This window comes from Psammomys obesus, unplaced genomic scaffold, assembly GCF_907164565.1.
Source record: "Psammomys obesus unplaced genomic scaffold, mPsaObe1.curated_primary_1811, whole genome shotgun sequence".
NCBI classification, from domain to species: Eukaryota; Metazoa; Chordata; class Mammalia; order Rodentia; family Muridae; genus Psammomys; species Psammomys obesus.
Window position 1 is genome coordinate 1446820 of NW_026590405.1, and position 17460 is coordinate 1464279.

Sequence of the window (17460 nt, forward strand, 5' to 3'; positions counted from 1 at the left end):
TTGGCCCCTATTCCTTTGCCCAGAGCTCCTTGATCTTGGAACAATGTTCCAGCACCCTGGAGCCCATCTGCCCCTGGTTCTTTTGTGAATGTGTAAAGGCAGAAGTGACTCCATCTTGACACTGGGCTTTGGTGAAAAAGTTCAAAGCGGGGCTGTGAGCACCTGAGATTACCACATCCTTTATCTTTGTTTGCCTGAGACAGGGGTGGCCCTAAAACTCCATCTACTCTCCCTCCAAACCACCCTGGGGCTCTGCCAGTCTTTGCCTGTTTGGCTGTCAGCCAGGAGTCCCATGTGCTGTGACTTGAGACAGGAAGCCACCCACCACCTGCCTCTTGTAGACTCACCCTATCTCTGCTGGCTTTCTTACATTACCACCTCCCCCCTTTTGGGGCACAGAGTTTCATGCACCTCCAGTTGGTCTTGAATTCACTATGTAGCTGAGGTTGGCTTTGAACTCCTAGTCTTCGGGTCTTCACCTCCCAAGTGCTAGGATTACATCTGTGTTACCACATAGGCTGCCTAAATTGCCTTTTGTTTCTTGTTTCTCCTTTTGCCATGTCACTTCTCATGGGGACATGTATAATGTAGATACTTTTCCATCACAAGTGCTTTATTCATCACGAAGTGAGGTCTTTATTCACTCCTTCATTAGATGCCATAGTCCCCAAGGGAATCTTCAGGGAAGGAAAACCTAGGCCTCACAGGGTTAGGGGCCTGCTGCTCTCACCACTTCCTGGGTTGCAACACAGCTCTTGTCTAGCAGAGGGTGTAGATCAAGGGTGGCTCTGATGCTGAGTTTTGATAGCTGCCAGGGTTAGAACTGCTCAGGAGGCCTCTGCATAACGTTGCACTTCATGCTTTGGTGAGGGTACCTGCCCAAAGAACCGAGAAGCCCCAGTGAAGCCCAGGAGCTTGAGGAGACCTCGGCAGGACTGTTAGGTAACCATGAGGAGGTCTTCCACTTCCCAGACACCCTTACTCACCCTTGTCCTCCTGCCTAGACTGGTGACACAGTTGGGAGTTGGGAGCTACAGTGACCAGAGGCCTCCTCATTTGCTGGCTTTCAGATGGAGTGGAGGGACCAGCTATGTCCAGCTATAAAAGTATGACACACAGAAATGCAACATTCAGACGCAGGCTACACATGAGACCTGGGCCAGCGGACCATTCTTCAGTGATAGGGTCCTAAGAGGGAGGGCTAGGAGGTGAGAAGATAAAGAAGACAGGAAATCTGGGGTCAAGAGGTCATACACAAGCTGATGACTTATGCCAAGCAAGTTTGTTATGAAGTACAGCAAGCTGGGGGCCTCGGGTGTGGCACACACCTTTAATCCCAGCACTCAGAAGGAAGAAAGAAGCAGGCAGAGCTCTGAGTTCGAGGCCAGCCTAGTGTACAGAGTGAGTTCCAGGACAGCCAGGCTACACAGAGAACCCCTGTCTCCAAAAAAAAAAAAAAAAAAGGAAAAAAGAAGGAGGGGAAGGAGAAACAGGAGGAGAAGAGCATCTTATATACAGTTTTTAGAGGAGACGTGAGACGGTCTCAAACATGCTATCATATAATGAGACTGAGTCCTGAGAAGCTAACCAAGCAATATTGCACAAGGGGAACATGGGATATCTCAAGGACATCAGAGCCTGAACACACAGGTAGCCTTGGGACTGGTAACCATAGCCCCTTAGGGTGGGAAGAGTTGAGTTCTTGGATGAAGCCACAGCTCTCCGAGGCCCTGGCTCCAGGCCATTGCTAGCCTTGATAAGCATATTACAGGTTTTAGACAAGAAACTATTTTCTTTCTCCATGTATCAGGGCCTCAGGGAAAGCCTAGATGGGCCTAGTCCTCAACACCCATGGGCTGCTCCTGTTATATAGAGAAAATGGAGGCAGAAATAACTAGATAGTCTTTGCTCTTTCAGGCTTCTGTGATGCTGGTTTCACTCAAGGCCCCGGAACTAGCCACACAGAGGCAGGAGCTGGCTGCTGGGAAGGTGCTCCGTCCCAGGCTCTGCAACCTCCCGGGAGCTTGGCCTTTATCCATCTACCTGGCAAGCTCAAGCCACTGTCATTGTCTGGGGTCGTCTGTGGGGCATACGGAGCAGGTGGAGCTGGCTCCTCCCAACAGCCCTTAGTTCTGAGGGCTCTACACCCAGAACAAGGAGCAGGAGGTGGCTACCCTGGTCAAGGTTTCCTGTGGTCAAGGTCAGAGCAGTGTGGTCTGTGGGTTGGTCTTGGTGAACAATCCCCTCCCTCTGTGTGTGTGTGTGTGTGTGTGTGTGTGTGTGTGTGTGTGCATGTGAGCATGCGTGTATATATAAGTATAACGTGACATCCAGATCTATACCCTGCTGCTGCTTGGAGCCTTCAGTTTCCCCGTTTTGGAAAACTGAGTTTGAATTCCGATTATCATAGCTGTTGGGGGGGGTATCTGTAGAGGCTGCTCCCCGAAGCACCTGCCCGTGCCCTGAAAGGACTATCCACACTCTCCACCCACAGCAGCCATGGCCTCAGAGAGAGGGCTGTCCTGAGGCTGACTGGATTTGCAGTGCCAGCTTGAAGATCTCGGAGACATGTGCCAACTCCCAGACCAGCCAAGAGGGTTATTGGTGGACACCTGTGTCACCGCCATCAGTGAGGATGCAGGAGAAGTGGGACCAAATACACCTGCCTCAGCTTCAGCTGGGTGCCCTGGGACAGGGAAACACAAAAACAATCTCCCTGCCTTGCTAAACTCAGGAACCCGGGGAGGAAGTCCTGCTTCTCCTTCAGTGGGGAGGAGCAGGCCTCATTTAACATCTCCCCTGGAGGTGAACTTTCTGTGGTCACAGGCCACTTTTAGAAAGGTCAGAAGTAGGGCTACATGGGGCCTATACCCATAGGACCCCCAAGTGGGGTGGCCCTAGATGGTGTCATACCTCCCAGAGAGCCTCAGTGTGGACACTGGGCTTCAGGAAGCAAAGATAGATGTCAGGGACCACTGCTGGTCATGGCTTGAAAGGCATGTTGATTTTGTCTCTGACAACATGGACCTTGGTGCAGGTATCTCTTCCTGCCTGCCTGACACAAGTTCTCCTGTCTTAGGAAGTCAGACCAGAGGGCCACCCCACCCAGAACATTCTAGGCCTCTCTTGGGCTGAGTCCTGGCCCCTCTAGCTACTTCCAGGATGAGGATCTGGGAGCCGCCTTACTTGCCAGTGCCCAGCTGTACAGAAGTCACAAGCCAGGCCTCTCTGCATACCCAGCCCCGGCTAGCTCCCCATTATTTCAAGGCCATTGGTTCCACTGGCTGTAAGCAGGATAATGTGCTGTGGTTCAGGGAACAGCAGGTGGCCTGAAGCAGGGTAGTCCAGGCTGTGGGTGAGCTCTGCAAAACATATTCTCCCCTTCCCAGGACAGCGACTTTAATAGGATCCCCAGCTCTAGTTCCTCCAGGGAAAGAATAGAATCAAGGCCCCAAAATGTGTCTGAGACAACCAGAGACAGGCAGTAAGCCAGCTCAGTCCTGTCCCACAAATACTCCAAGTTCATGGCTCTGCCTGGGCTCGGTTCTGCTATCTGAGCCAACCAGGTCTGTGGTCCAAGCTCACTATGGACTTGGGGTGCACAGGTGCCATGGTCCTGGGCAGCATGAGCCACTGCACTTGTGGAATGGAGATGGGCTTGCCTGTGTGGTATGCGTATATTTCCCGCCCTCCTTCCCTCCTCCTCCGTATCTTTCTCCTTCCTTCCCTCCGTCCCTTCCTCCTTCCATCTTTCTTCCCTCTTCCTCCTTCTTTCTCTCCCTCCTTCACTCCTTCCTCCTCCTCTCTCCCTCCCTCCCCCTCTTTCATTTCTTCCCTTTCTACGTCCCTCCTCTCTCTTTTTCTCTTTTCCTCCTCCTCTCTCTACCTTCCTCCCTTTCTCTCTTCCTTTCTCATTCTCTCTTCCTTCCCCCTCTCTCCTTCCTTCTCTCTGTCTCTCTCCCTCCCCTTCCTCTTCCTCTCTCTCTCCCTTTCTCCCTCCCCCCATGCTCTGTGTGTGTATACGAGAGCATGTGTGTATGCCTGTTCTTCTAGGTATCTGGCCACCTGAGCCAATATTCAGCTCCCACATCCCTCCCTGTGGTGCCTAAGTGGCCTCTTCCTCGTGGACTTTGATATCTGTGCTGGCCCTGTCTGGTTCTCATACCCCATGGCAGAAGGGCAGTAGGCCAACAAGAAAAAACTCCTCAGGGGATCAACCTGGAGTCACCTGGCCCTTCTCTCCACAGGACATGCTGGGCCCACACTCACCGCTGCTTGTTGTAGCTGGCCTGCTCTCTCTGGGAACTGGTGAGTTCTGTGGAGTTGTCCCTACATATGATATTCCCTTACAGCAGGCCCATCCCATGACCCCTTGGGTCTAAGTTCCCACGTGGCTGAGGAAGGACCAGCCCCTGAGAGTAAATCTCAGGCGTGAATGCATTTGTCCTTATGTAGCAGGAGATGGAGTGTGACTTTCTCTAGAGTTCTGCTTTGAATCCTGTTGGGGTGACTCAGAGCCCTTCCCTTGGACCTTCTTCCCCAGAGCCTCGTCTACCTTTGCCCCCGACTCACCCTTGAGGGCAGCCAGGGTGGATGCAGGGCCCTCATCCAGCCTGTCTATCTCCCCAGCCATGTCCCAGGAGTGCACCAAGTACAGAGCCAGCAACTGCCAGGACTGTATCCAGTCGGGGCCTGGCTGCTCGTGGTGCCAGAAACTGGTAAGAGCTGCGGGGGTTGGGGGGGCGGGCAGGTGGTCACATCTCATCCACAGACAGGAAGCCAGTGATGAATGTACATGTTGGACTTCCTGTCGCATTTCTCTTCAGTCCACACGGGATAGTGCCACCCACACTGGGCAGCTCTTCCCACTTCAGTGAACCTAATCGACACAATTCCTCACCAGTGTGCCTGGAGGCCAGGTGATTTCAGACTCTGTCCGGTTGATAATCAGCACTGACTACCACCACCCAGGCATGCTCATATTTGATCCTGTTTTCAAACCCAGAACATATCATATCAACCCAGTGGGCAAACCATAGGCAAATCTTGCCAGATTTTCATGTTTTTTTTCTCCCTCACTGTTGTAGTCTGAGGTCACTCACACAGGATATCACTTTAAACTCCTTACATTCAGAACATTCCCAGCTTTCCAAATTTTCCCAGCCTTGTCACTCAAAGTCCCTTGACACTTCCAGCCCAGCACGTCCTCTGGTTCAACTCCATTGTTACGCTGGGGACGCTAGGCAGTGGTTCTAACCTCTGCGCACTGCATGAGGCACACGTGGCCCCTCCGTGCCTGGTGCTAACGATGCTTCAGAAGGTGGCACCTTCCAGATTTCTCCTCACTTCCTGTGTCCCCCCACAGCGAGTGACAGGCTCATCTGTGAGGTTCTTCAGAGCACTAGGATTCTTTCTCCACCGAACTGCATCTGTGACCTTGAAGTCTGTTCACTGGTGACTCAGGCAGGCTCCAGTACCACTGCAGTGGCAGCAAAATGGTTCTCTCTCTCTCTCTCTCTCTCTCTCTTCTGGTCAATAGTTTATGACTCTTTTTTTGGGGGATATTGAGACAGGGTGTAGCTTTGACTGTCCTGGACTCATTTTGTAAACGAGGCTGGCCTCGAACTCATAGAGATCCACCTGCCTCTGCCTCCCAAGTGCCGGTATTAAAGGTGTGTGCTACCACCACCCTGCTAGTGTCTGACCATTATTTTTCTAATTTGATTTTCAACCTGTCCATGTCTGGTCACTGGGCCCCTCAAAGCTGCCGTGGGCGTCACTCTTATGACTTTTGTTTTGTGCTGAGAACTTTCTTACTCTGGACTGACCAGCTGTGCTAACTCTACTCTGGCCTTCTCCCCTGACCCAAGATTTAGAGTTACAGAAGACTCCTAGGCCTTCCTGAGAAGTGGGCTTCCAGCATTCTGTGCCAAGTCTCCTCCTCTTCTCCATCCCACAGGCTTTTGGCTTCTGTCTCCAGGAACCACCCACGCCATAGGCAAAACTCCAGAGCAAGAGGCCTGATGTTGTAACCTCTATCCTGTGGCTGAGGGCTGTGGTCCAAGGCCTGGATGAACCATTTCTCTCTTCCTCTTGAGCCATTTTACTCATCTGAAAAGAACCGCTTGTTCTATACGATTACATATTAACTTCTCTCTATTCCCGCTGATGGCTTCTGTTTCTTTTTTTGTTTTGTTTTGTTTTTTGTTTTTCGAGACAGGGTTTCTCTGTGTAGCCTTGGCTGTCCTGCACTTGCTTTGTAGACCAGGCTGGCCTCCAACTCACAGAGATCTGCCTGCCCCTGCCTCTCTGAGTGCTGGGGTTACAGGCATCGCCACCGTGCCAACAGCTTGTGTTTCTTGAGGATTGAAGATATGGCCCTGAAAGCCAGCACAGAGTGGAGGCGCTGGAGGGGCGGCCTCTATTGCACTTCTGGGTGGTTGCTGTTCTCGGAGAGCAAACAGGCAGTGCCAGTGCTTTTCAGTACTTTGCAGTTGAGCCAGACCTGCTCTGGATGAAAGAGGCTCCGGTTCAGGACCAGATACTTCCGCGTCAGACCCAGGGGCCTTTCGGAAGGGACACAGTGGTCAAGAAGAAGGTGTCCTGGGCTCTCCCCTCCTCTCATCAACTCTTTTCCCTACCAACTGAGAGAGACTTGACCCCAAGCTCTGCTCTGGGTCTTAGCAAGGGCTGTCCCATTGGCTCAAGGAGCTCACCTCTGTCCTTTTGGGAGGCGGGAGCTCCCTGGGACAAAGGGTCCTGTTGCAGAAAGGTGCTAGCGGGTTTTGGCTAACACTTGAGCTCGTGGCTGCTGATCAGCTTTTTGGCTGGAGGTTGATGGAGTCAGTGCCCAAAAGATAGAGAAAGGTCTGTTGTCTATGCTTCTAGTGACCTAGCGCTCTCAGGGAGAGCCTAGAGCTGTCGGGGGGACCGAGGCTGTCTGGGAGTCTGGTCTTCCCTAGGTGATTGCGGCATTCCACAGAAATAGCTAACTGAAGTTTCCAGGGCAAGTGCGGAGGAACCGGGGCAGGGTTCTGCTGTTGCAGCGCTATGCTCTCTGCCTGACCCAAGACCCCTCCTCTAGAACTTTACCGGGCCAGGGGAGCCTGACTCCCTGCGCTGCGACACACGGGCACAGCTGCTGGCGAAGGGTTGTCCAGCCGATGACATAATGGATCCCAGGAGCCTTGCTGAATCCCAGGATGATCGACGGGGGGGACAGAAGCAGCTATCTCCACAAAAAGTGACGCTTTACTTACGACCAGGTAGGTTTGGGATCTGGTTGGGATGGGCCAGGTGAACGGTATATCTGGAAGCTCAGCCTGCCCCTGCCTGCCTGGGCTGATCGATGTCTCTGTGTTGGATGGTGAGCTGGGCTGGCTGATGAACCTCTCATCACTGAAGTTGGAGCTCTGGGACTATGGAAAGGCTCAGCCAGTGAAAGTGCTTGCCACCAAGCTGGAGACCTGAGTTCAATTCCCTAGGACCCAAAGACTGAAGAGAGTAGTTATCTGACCTCCATGTGGTGTGCACACAAGCTCCCCCCTTCCCACAAACAAACAACTATAATTTTCAAAAAGCTGCTTCAAAGTCTGAGCTGTGTCCTAGGTGGGGTCTTTCAACCCCACTGTCTGCACTGGTCTCTGGTCTCTCTGTCTCTCTCTCTCTCTCTCCCTTCCTCCCTTTGGTTTTCTTGAGACAGGATTTCTCTGTGTAGCCCTGGCTGTCCTGGAGCTCACTCTGTAGATCAGGCTGGCCTCAAACTCAGAGATCTCTGCCTGCTTCTGTCTCCGAAGCGCTGGGACTAAAGGCAGGTACCACCACTGGCCGGCTTGGACCCTCTCTGAGCAGTGTGCTCTGTGCCTTGTTTAAAAGGGGAGAGCCAAGCCATTTAGAAGTCACCATTGAGTTCCACTCTCAGAGGACTCAGGCAGTCTTGGCAAAGTAAGAGCACTGGCAAGTACCCGAGGAAGTGCATATCAGTTTGTACCAGGCTTGGCCCAGACATGCTCTACTGGGTCAGATGCAGTGAAGTAAGCCTGGGTGGGACACCGGCAGTGGGCAGGCTCATCGTAGCTGTAGCCACAGTGACAAGGGGCATCAGCAGATGACCCTGCAAGGAGCTGGGTGTGAAGGACGGGGCGGGGCTCTCTAGGGAGGGGCACAGAACAAGAGAGTGGAAGATCGTAGTTTCATTTCTGTGTCTATGATAAAACACCCGACGAAAAGCAACTCTGAGGCAGAGTGGAAGGTTCATTTTAGCTTACAGTTTTAGGTCACAGTTTACCATTTCAGGGAAGTCAAGGCGGCACGAACTTGTAGCAGCTGCTCATAGCCCAGACGCAAGCAAGAGCAGAGAGAAATGACTGCATGCTTAGCGTTCGGCTTACTTCCTCTACTCTTACCCGGATCAGGACCCCCGAGCCAGGGAGGGAATTTTGCCACCCACTTTCAGGGGGCTGACATAAATTATGGTGGTGTAGCATGGGCAGATGTGTCCACAGGCACACATCTTAATTGTGCCGACCTCATTAAGACAATCTCGAAGTGGGACTCTTCCCAGGTGATGCTGGATTGTGCCCAAGCTGACTAGCACAAGGACCTAGTCAGTATCTAAGGGGCAGGTTGTCAGGGACAGCGAAGGGCAGAAGAAAGCACAAAAAAGGATGAGGAGGGGGGGGGTCTGGGAGGTTGTCTTAGTGACTGTGGAGGAGAGAGCTTGTCTCTTTGATGTCCTAGGAGCAGACACAAGACCTCTGCACCAAGACCTCTGTCCCTGATCCCTGATTCTAGGGCCTGGCCCTGCTGACCCCTGGAGAGCAGTTCTGAGTGAGAAAGCCGAGGCAGAGGCGCAGCCCCTCCTAGTGGGGAGAGAAGGGTAGTTCTCTGGGCCTTCTCTGTAAACATTGAAAGCCCCCTCCTTGGTTGCATTCCACCCTTCTAGCCTAAGTGCTTCTAGAGCCACAGTTTGGGTTTTCAGGCTTCTACCTAGTGAATCTGCACAACACACACACACACACACACACACACACACACACACACACACACACACACTGCACCACGCAGGCCTTCTTGTGCTTTAGTGAGTGCACTTCTCTGAATTCAAATCTGCCTGTCCTGTGTCCTGGCCACAGCCCCTTCCAGGTCATAGTAAATTCGAGGCAATAGGAATTTGGGGACCTGGTGAGGTCTGACAGACTTGCAGCCGGGCTCAGCCTGTCCCTTGCTCTCCCCCGACAGGGCAGGCGGCCGCCTTCAATGTGACTTTCCAGCGGGCCAAGGGCTACCCCATTGATCTGTACTACCTCATGGACCTCTCCTACTCCATGCTAGACGACCTCAACAATGTCAAGAAGCTGGGTGGTGACCTGCTTCGGGCCCTCAACGAGATCACTGAGTCTGGCCGCATCGGTGAGCTCACAGTACACACACACATTTCAATCTCGGGAACTCCCTGACACCGCAGATCCCCACCAACACAGATCTGCAGGAGCAGAAGCTGGGGAAACTGCTTATGTAGTGTCTGTGGGGGCCAGAGTCAACCCTGAATCTCTACCAGCGGACACACCTGGTCTCAGGCTGCTAAGACCTGTGAACTCCTCCTAACCCTTTCTCTTTCTCTTCCTTAGTTTCTATTTTGATGTTTAAGAGACAAAAGTCCTGTAGCGCTGATTACTAAAAAGTAGATCTATGTCACAGTAACCACAGCACTAACAGGGCAGTGGAAGCAGACTGCAGGGCGAGTCTCGGGGTGAGGGTCTCGGGGTGAGGGTCAGAGGGCAAAGGGCACAGGGTGAGGGTCATAGCACTGACCGGCACCGGCGTGCTCACCAAGCACTTGGGACAGGCCAACAGGCCACCCCTACCCACTCCGGAACAGCACTGTGTCTCATTGTCTGCGCTGGAGGGTTCCCGCAAGCATGCTTGAACACAGGATGCAAGCTCATAGACTCACATGTGCACATACACTCATGTACACTCATGCTCGCACATGTCCAGGGTCCCATACACAATCACATTTGCATGCCTGTGCACATGCCCAGTCACACTTGTGTGCCTCTATGCCTGCATACACAAGACTACATGTGTGTACGTGTACTCAAATGCAAACCCTCATGGTCTCACAGGTACACGACTGCATACATGTACACGCTCTGTCACACACGTGTTTGTACATGACCTCACATATGCTCAACCTTCACACGGCTACACACATGCTTGGGCCACATGCTCATCCACACATGTTCCCACAACCGTCATCTTGCTTCCTCCCTTGTTTGGAAAGTTGTTACCCCACTGGGAGGCTCACTGTCCTGCCTAGAGCCTGCTGCCTCATTATGGATATTCTTCGGGCTTCAGATCCTCCCTATCCTGCCTGGAGTCCTGCCTGCTGTTTCTGTCCCCCCCCCCCCCCCCCCCCCCCCCCCCCCCCGCCCCCCTCCCTCTTTCCCCCCCCCCCCCCCCCCCCCCCCCCCGCCTCATGCCATGTACTCCTCAGGCTTTGGGTCCTTCGTGGACAAGACAGTGCTGCCCTTTGTCAACACACACCCTGAGAAGCTGAGGAACCCGTGTCCCAACAAGGAGAAGGCCTGCCAGCCCCCGTTTGCCTTCCGGCATGTGCTCAAGTTAACAGACAACTCCAACCAGTTTCAGACAGAGGTCGGCAAGCAACTGATTTCCGGAAACCTGGACGCCCCTGAGGGTGGCCTGGATGCCATAATGCAAGTTGCTGCGTGCCCGGTGAGGCTACTGTCCCTGTTCAGATCCTCCAATTTCCTCAAACTCAGGGGCTCCACCCGTGCTGTGGGGCTCCTCACTCTAGCTGGTAGGCCTCTTCAGGAACTCACCCCAATCTGGTTTCACTGTCTTCCCGAATCTTAGAAGGGCAGCCTTCATGGCCCATGTCATAAGGAAAAAAAGAAGGACAACCTAGCCTTGAAAAGCACCCGCACATTTCGGTGCTCACTCACAGCCCTCACAGCTCTCCTGCAAGCCAGGCTGCCCAGCAGAAGGTCTTCTGGTTCCTAAAGCTTTTTCCCTTTCAGGTCAAGAGTGCAAGGACTGTTAGGGCATGGTGATGCATGCCTGTAATCCCAGCACTCTGGGAGGCAGAGGCAGGCAGATCTCTGTGAGGTCAAGGCCAACCTGGTCTATAAAGTGAGTCCAGGACAGCCAAGGCTACACAGAGAAACCTTGTCTGGAAAAAAAGAAAAAGAAAAAAAAATAGAGGGTGAGGCCTGTCCTTCGCTCCCATCCTCATCCGCACCCCTGCCTGTCAGTCCTAGACTGTGTTTATAGCGTCATCATCATTGCAGCAAGCCAACCCCCCTGCAGCCTGGCTCTCAGTTCTCCAGCTTTACGGGGAGCTCACCCTGTGGGTACGCACATTCTCCCTGTGTGTTGGACCATGGTACATAATGTGGGTGCTGCAAATGCACGCTCCTTCAAATGTACGCTCCTGAGTGTTGCAGGCACACAGCTCCCCTACAGACACCCCCTGGTCCCCTCTTTTGTGGTTGGGAGGTGTTTACTTTTTTTCGTTTTGTTTTGTTTTTTGTTTCTCTGTGTAGCCTTGTCTGTCCCGGACTCATTTTGTACACCAGGCTGGCCTGGATCACACAGTGATCCTCTTGCCTCTGCCTCCCTGAGTGCTGGGATTAAAGGCAATGTGCCACCATTCCTGGCTAGGTGATTTGCATTTTAATGGGCACTACTGAATACTGTTCTCCTTTTATAATTGTGCCATTGGAATCTAGTTCCAGGTCCCAAGAGGGTTATGAAGTTTATCTCTTTAGATTGAGATACTTTTCATTTCTCACCTCACACTCCTGCAGGGCATGCTGGGAGCTGTTGGTTTAGGTAATTCCTGGGTACTGGGTGAGGACTTTCTCTCCCTCTGTCTCTGTTTCTCTGTCTCTGTCTCAGTCTCCTGAGGGCCCTGCAGGGAAACCAAGGCAGGTAATCCCTGGCTGTCTTCTTCCCAGGAGGAAATTGGCTGGCGCAATGTCACGAGGCTACTGGTGTTTGCCACAGATGATGGCTTCCACTTTGCTGGTGATGGAAAGCTTGGTGCCATCCTGACCCCCAATGATGGCCACTGCCACCTGGAAGATAACTTGTACAAGAGGAGCAATGAGTTCGTGAGTGCTCTGCCTGCCTTGTCACACCCCCGTATCAACACTGGTTAAAGGCCATTCAGGAGTGAGAACAGGACAGGATGAGAGCAGGGTCACATGTCTAGGTCATACCAACAGAACCCAGACTCCTCCTAACACAAATAACAAATCACAGAGGCATTACAGAGAGCCCCCGTGATAACACGAGGCTCCTAGGACCCACACTAGCCTGCAAGACAGTCCTGACCATGGTCCTCATGGCAGAGGTCCTGACACAGCCTTCCCCATCCATCACACTGCCTCTATGCATGCCTGCTCTGCCTCTAGTGACCCTGGCAGAGCCTTAGGTCATGCCTGGACACTCCTTACCTACCCAAAGGTACCACAAAAGATTTTTTTTTTGCAGGGACCACCTGGAACCCACTGATTTGGAGTTGTTGGCAAATAGAATCTGGGGTCCTAACATTGGACAGGAGCAGCGATATCTTATGTCCATTTGGTCCCCTAAACTTGAATGTTATGTCTGTCCATTGTACATCATGTTGGTGAGGGGTGGAGTTTAAAATCTAGCACCTGGAGTGGTGGCTCACAGTAGCTTTCTTTACTTGGCATTAACCAAGAGATCCATCGCAATTGCCAGTGTTCTCTTCATGTATTTCAAAGCGGTTGGTTTCCTGCCAATCTTGTCACATGCTTGTAGATCTATACCAAGTGAGGCCCGCCCTGAGCAAGCTTCATCAATACTCTGCCCACATGGACACTTGCTTCCTGGAAGCTTGTCTAGCAGAATGTCCCTTCTCTCCAGGACTACCCCTCAGTGGGCCAGCTGGCCCACAAACTTGCTGAGAGCAACATCCAGCCCATATTTGCGGTGACGAAGAAGATGGTGAAAACCTATGAGGTAAGAGGAGCCTTGTGCAATGTGGGCGACAGGCTGTCTCAGTTGGGAGTGACAAGCTAGGCCATGCCCAGGGTTGCCTCAGTTCTACTTTCCATGCTGGCCTGTGGGTGGGTTGGGTGGGGGTTGGCCATTGGGCCACAGTTTTCTATGTGTGAACATCCTGATGGAGGAAGCTGAGGCTGCAGTTAGGCCCTGAAGTGTCCACATCTTGAAATTCCACAGTGCTGCTCGTTCTTTTTGTTTCTTCTGGAGTGCTCTCTGTCTCCCTCTCTCTCTCTCTCTCTCTCTCTCTCTCTCTCTCTCTCTCAAGAGAAGCCCCTTTGAATAACCAGCATTCAGATGAAGCCAAACTCATGTGTTGTTACTGCATCAGGAGATCCACGGGGATACCTTCCTGTGTTGGTTAGGGACAAGTCTTCCCAAAGCACCTCAACAAACAGAAGCCCAAACCAAACTGGATCTTGGATTCGGTATTGGCTTTGAAACAGTTGTTTAACCTCCTGGGGAGGAAGCAGCCACCCTTGCTCCTTGTAAAGTGGAGTCAAGCCTGAGGATGCCAAGGCTCTGCATCCAGAGGGCTTACCTGTATGGTGGCCACCAGAGGAAGGCAAAGTGCCACTCTCGTAGTCAGGAGACCCTTGGACCCTTCATCTTATGCAACAGGAATGCCACTGGCACCCATTCCTCTCTTGTGACAGCAGTAATTGGATGCAAAGGTGTCACAGAGCAAGAAGTGGCTGCAGAGATAGACAGTGTTTTCTAATGGTCGGGGTGACTCCCTGTGGCCCCTTCAAAATGCTACTTTAGGCTCATCCTGTGTTTCTGCGGCAGCTGCTGTCATGTCATGTGTGTGTCCTGCCTTGAGTTGCCAGGCTCCCAAGCCTTTTCTCCCCGGCTTAGTGATTTGCTGGGCAGGCCTACAGAATTAAGCAAAGCCTCGAGGCTCCCAGTCAGTCTGCCACAGTGTGAAGTCATCAGAGATGAGAAAGGCAAAAGGCAAACTCTAGGAGAGAGATGGGGCTGGAACTTCAGAGGCCCTGCCCCTCTCAGGGCTGACCTCATGGCTGAGCAGGACCTCCAGCCCCACCCGAGAATGAGTGGATCCTTCATGGCCTGAAGACAGCCCTCCCTCCACCACACACACCTACACACACCCACGTGCCAGAAGCTACTGCCCCTCTGGCGGCTCCTGTCCTTTGAAATGTGCACAGTGTAGGCAGCCCAGCCTCTGGACTGACCTCTCCTGGACAGTGGGCATCAGGGATCCACTCAAAGCAAAAGCGCCACTCCTCTCCCGCTGGAAGAATCTCTGCTCCCAGCAGCTGCTCAGCATAGGACCCAGGGACAGAATGAGATGCATGTGCCTATCATGTGATCTACGGCACGAAAGATGCTGGCTGTAGTCGATCTGTAAACGTCTGATGGCTCAGTCTTCAGGGTCAGAGAACCTCAGATCTCAACCACTCCAGACGTGTCTAAAGAAGGGGAGCAGCTTCCTCCTCAGAGAGACGGAACAATGCTCAGCTGGGAAGGCCACAGTGGGGACTCTGAGCTCAGTTACCCAGTGACTCCACAGAGCACCTGACCTCTCATCTGAGAGTGGCCACAGCTCCTCAGCAGTCCCTGCCACCACTCTGTCCTCATAGATACCAACAAGTGTGAACCCAGGCTGACCCTCCTTGTGTGACAACTCTGTACTGCCACGCTGCTTAAAAGAAAAAAAAAAAAACCTGAAAAAAAACCTGGCAGGGTACAGGGTTGGGATGTGAGCAGGAATGTGGAGATGGGGTACACAGTACCTGGGAAGTTGACTTCTGTGGAATGTGCACTGCTGAATGAAAACCGAGGATGGTGTCACAGAGTGGGTCTTAGACGAGTCATGCCCAGTGATGCTCCTACTGTCGGGTTCCCAGGCTCCAGACAGTGCACAGTACCCTGGAGAGACATCAGGAAGAAGGAGGGACAAGCTAGGGCTCCTCTGAGTGGGTGATGGAAGTGGCCATGGAGGCCAGTAGTTTAACTCATAATCAGGAATGATGGCCAGCCAGAGTGACCACTGGAAGCAGAAGACCACTCCATGGTCAAAACATTTACAGCACACACACACCATGCCCTTGTCTGCAACTGGGCTATGGATTGTCTTCCCCCTCACAGGGTTCGTAGACGGTCCCAACTCTTCCCCATTGGTGGCATCAGTTGTATTGCAGAATACAGCATGGCGATGAGGGAGAAATCTGCCCGACAGGAGACTTGAGTCCCAAACCCACCACTTGCCACCCAAGCACTTGGATGGTTGAACTGGGCAGAGCTTTCTGGAGGGACTGAACTGACTGAATCTATCCCGTCAGAGGTGATCCATGAGAATGCCTTGCAACCAAGAGCAGCTGGAGAGCTTTCTTCAAAGCTGGCTGCTTTCTTAAAAGGCCAAGAGCTTGGTAGTTGCCCAGTCATCAAAACTGGAGGCCTCTTCCACCGAAGCTGGTACTGAAGGACTGAAGGCTTCCTGCAAAGTTGCAGCTCTTCCGTCCATAGTGGAAGAACATACTGAGTTGTGATATCGGCGAAGGACAGCAGCCGTGCGAAGGGACTGATGCACTCACTAGCAAAAAGCGAAGACAGACAGATGACACGGTGCTGCCGGGAGGCGGGGGCAGGGGAGTGCCCACTTCATCCTTCAGCAGGTCCTTCCTGGATACACTCTCACAGACTTGCCCAGAGGCATGTCTTAGTTGGCTCCCGATTTAATCAAGTTGACAAGGACAACCACAGCAGGGGTCACAGGCCTTCCTGATCCTCTGTTCCCTAGGAGATGGTCAAAGACGCACGTATGAGGACTGTATACACCAGACCCGATTGGACACGCACTTCCAGACCATGTAGAGTAGGATCTTCAGACTGGACATAGAGGAGCCCAGCTTTCCTGGCCAGGGCTGGTCCTGTGCCAGGGCAAAGGAAGTGGGTGGCAGAGCCCAGAGGTGGTTGGTGGCTAGGCTGCGATGGATTCACGGGAGGGACAGACTTCATTCCAGAGACTCAAGGAAGGGTGCTGGGCCCGAGTGACCTGGTCATCAGTTATGTGGAGGTGTGTGTGTGTGTGTGTGTGGGGTGATCAATCCCTGTTCATGAAGTGTGGCATGTCCATGAATAGCACTAGGAAAGGTATGAAGAAAGTACAGAATGCCTCTCAATCAAGGGTGTGGCCCACCTCCTCTGGGCAGCAGACCTGTCCTGCTACAGCAGCTTGTCACAGGGCTATGTAACAGTTGCTATTAAATTAGAAACCCTTTAAAAATGGTCAAGTGGAGGGACTGGAGAGATGGCTCAGAGGCTAAGAGCACTGGCTGTTCTTCCAAAGGTCCAGTCCCAGCAATAACATGGTGGCTCATAACCATCTATAATGAGATCTGGTGCCCTCTTCTGGCGTGCAGGCACACATGCAGGCAGAACACTGTATAAATAATGAATAAATAAAAAAAAATTTAAATGGTCATGTGATTTTACCACGTTTTACTGTTATCTGCGTATCATGCTGAGATAGTAGGAATATCGTCCCGCAGTGAGCCAGACATGTGCTTCCAATTCAAAGAGGCCATCAGATTGAAATGTCCACTGGGGACAGCCACACCCCGGAGTATAACCTCCATTTAGGGTTTTGGAGCTGGTCTTTCCTCCCTCCTTCCTCTCTCCTTCCTTATCTCCCTTCCTCTTCCCCCCACCCCCATTTTCTGGGACAAGGATTCTCTGTGTAGCCTTGGATGTCCTGGAACTCGTTATGTAGACCAGACTGGTCTCACAGAGATTCTCCTGCCTCTGCCTTCCTGAGTTCTGGGATTACAGGCCTGCACCACCTTGCCCGGCCTTCCTCCCTTTTTCAGTCAGAACTGGGGATTGAATCTGTGTCAGGCAAGTGCTCTGCCACTGGCTCACACCCTCAGCCCTCTTTTCACTTTTTCTTCTGTGGCTTTCTGGCTGAGTCACCCAGGCAGGCCCTGAACTTGTGATCCCCTGCCTCAGCCTCCCAAATATCCGGGATGAGAGGACTGGGACACTAGACCCAGCCTCTCCAGGCCTGCGGCTTTCTAGGTCAAGCTCCTAAGGGCTTGATGTTCTTCAGCTGGGGAGAGAGACTGTGACACCAGGCTTGGCTCCTCAGGTTTTGCTCCAAGGACCTGTTATCTGCATTCATATGAGCCATTGTGAGGAAGGGAGGCCCTGGGCATTCATCCTTAGCCTCGTGGCTGTGGAGGGGCCGGTAGCACTGAGTGCCAGCTTGATCTTCTCACCAACAGAAACTCACAGAGATCATCCCCAAGTCAGCAGTGGGGGAACTGTCTGATGACTCCAGCAACGTGGTGCAGCTCATCAAGAACGCCTATTACGTGAGTCTCCAGCAAAGCTCAGAGGGCTGGCAAGGACCCCATGATCAGGCAGAAGAGGACAGAT

General features: G+C 52.6%; 1 protein-coding gene and 1 long non-coding RNA gene across 2 annotated transcripts in view; one reads left to right on the top strand and one right to left on the bottom strand.

Annotated features, from left to right (window-relative positions):
* Itgb2 (integrin subunit beta 2) overlaps positions 1 to 17460 on the top strand; it is a 29569-nt gene that overhangs the window by 3856 nt on the left and 8253 nt on the right. Inside the window, exons 2-9 of the mRNA XM_055607060.1 lie at positions 4248 to 4308; positions 4630 to 4718; positions 7085 to 7265; positions 9241 to 9411; positions 10499 to 10740; positions 11985 to 12140; positions 12922 to 13017; positions 17307 to 17396. Coding sequence (XP_055463035.1) covers positions 4251 to 4308; positions 4630 to 4718; positions 7085 to 7265; positions 9241 to 9411; positions 10499 to 10740; positions 11985 to 12140; positions 12922 to 13017; positions 17307 to 17396 — 1083 coding nt within the window. The 5' untranslated portion in view covers positions 4248 to 4250. The remainder of the gene's footprint in view (positions 1 to 4247; positions 4309 to 4629; positions 4719 to 7084; positions 7266 to 9240; positions 9412 to 10498; positions 10741 to 11984; positions 12141 to 12921; positions 13018 to 17306; positions 17397 to 17460) is intronic.
* On the bottom strand, positions 673 to 4444 carry LOC129676623 (uncharacterized). The gene is made up of 3 exons (XR_008720096.1): positions 4270 to 4444; positions 987 to 1098; positions 673 to 875 (listed from the first exon to the last, which is right to left on the bottom strand). It is a non-coding gene; the product is annotated as an uncharacterized LOC129676623 (long non-coding RNA).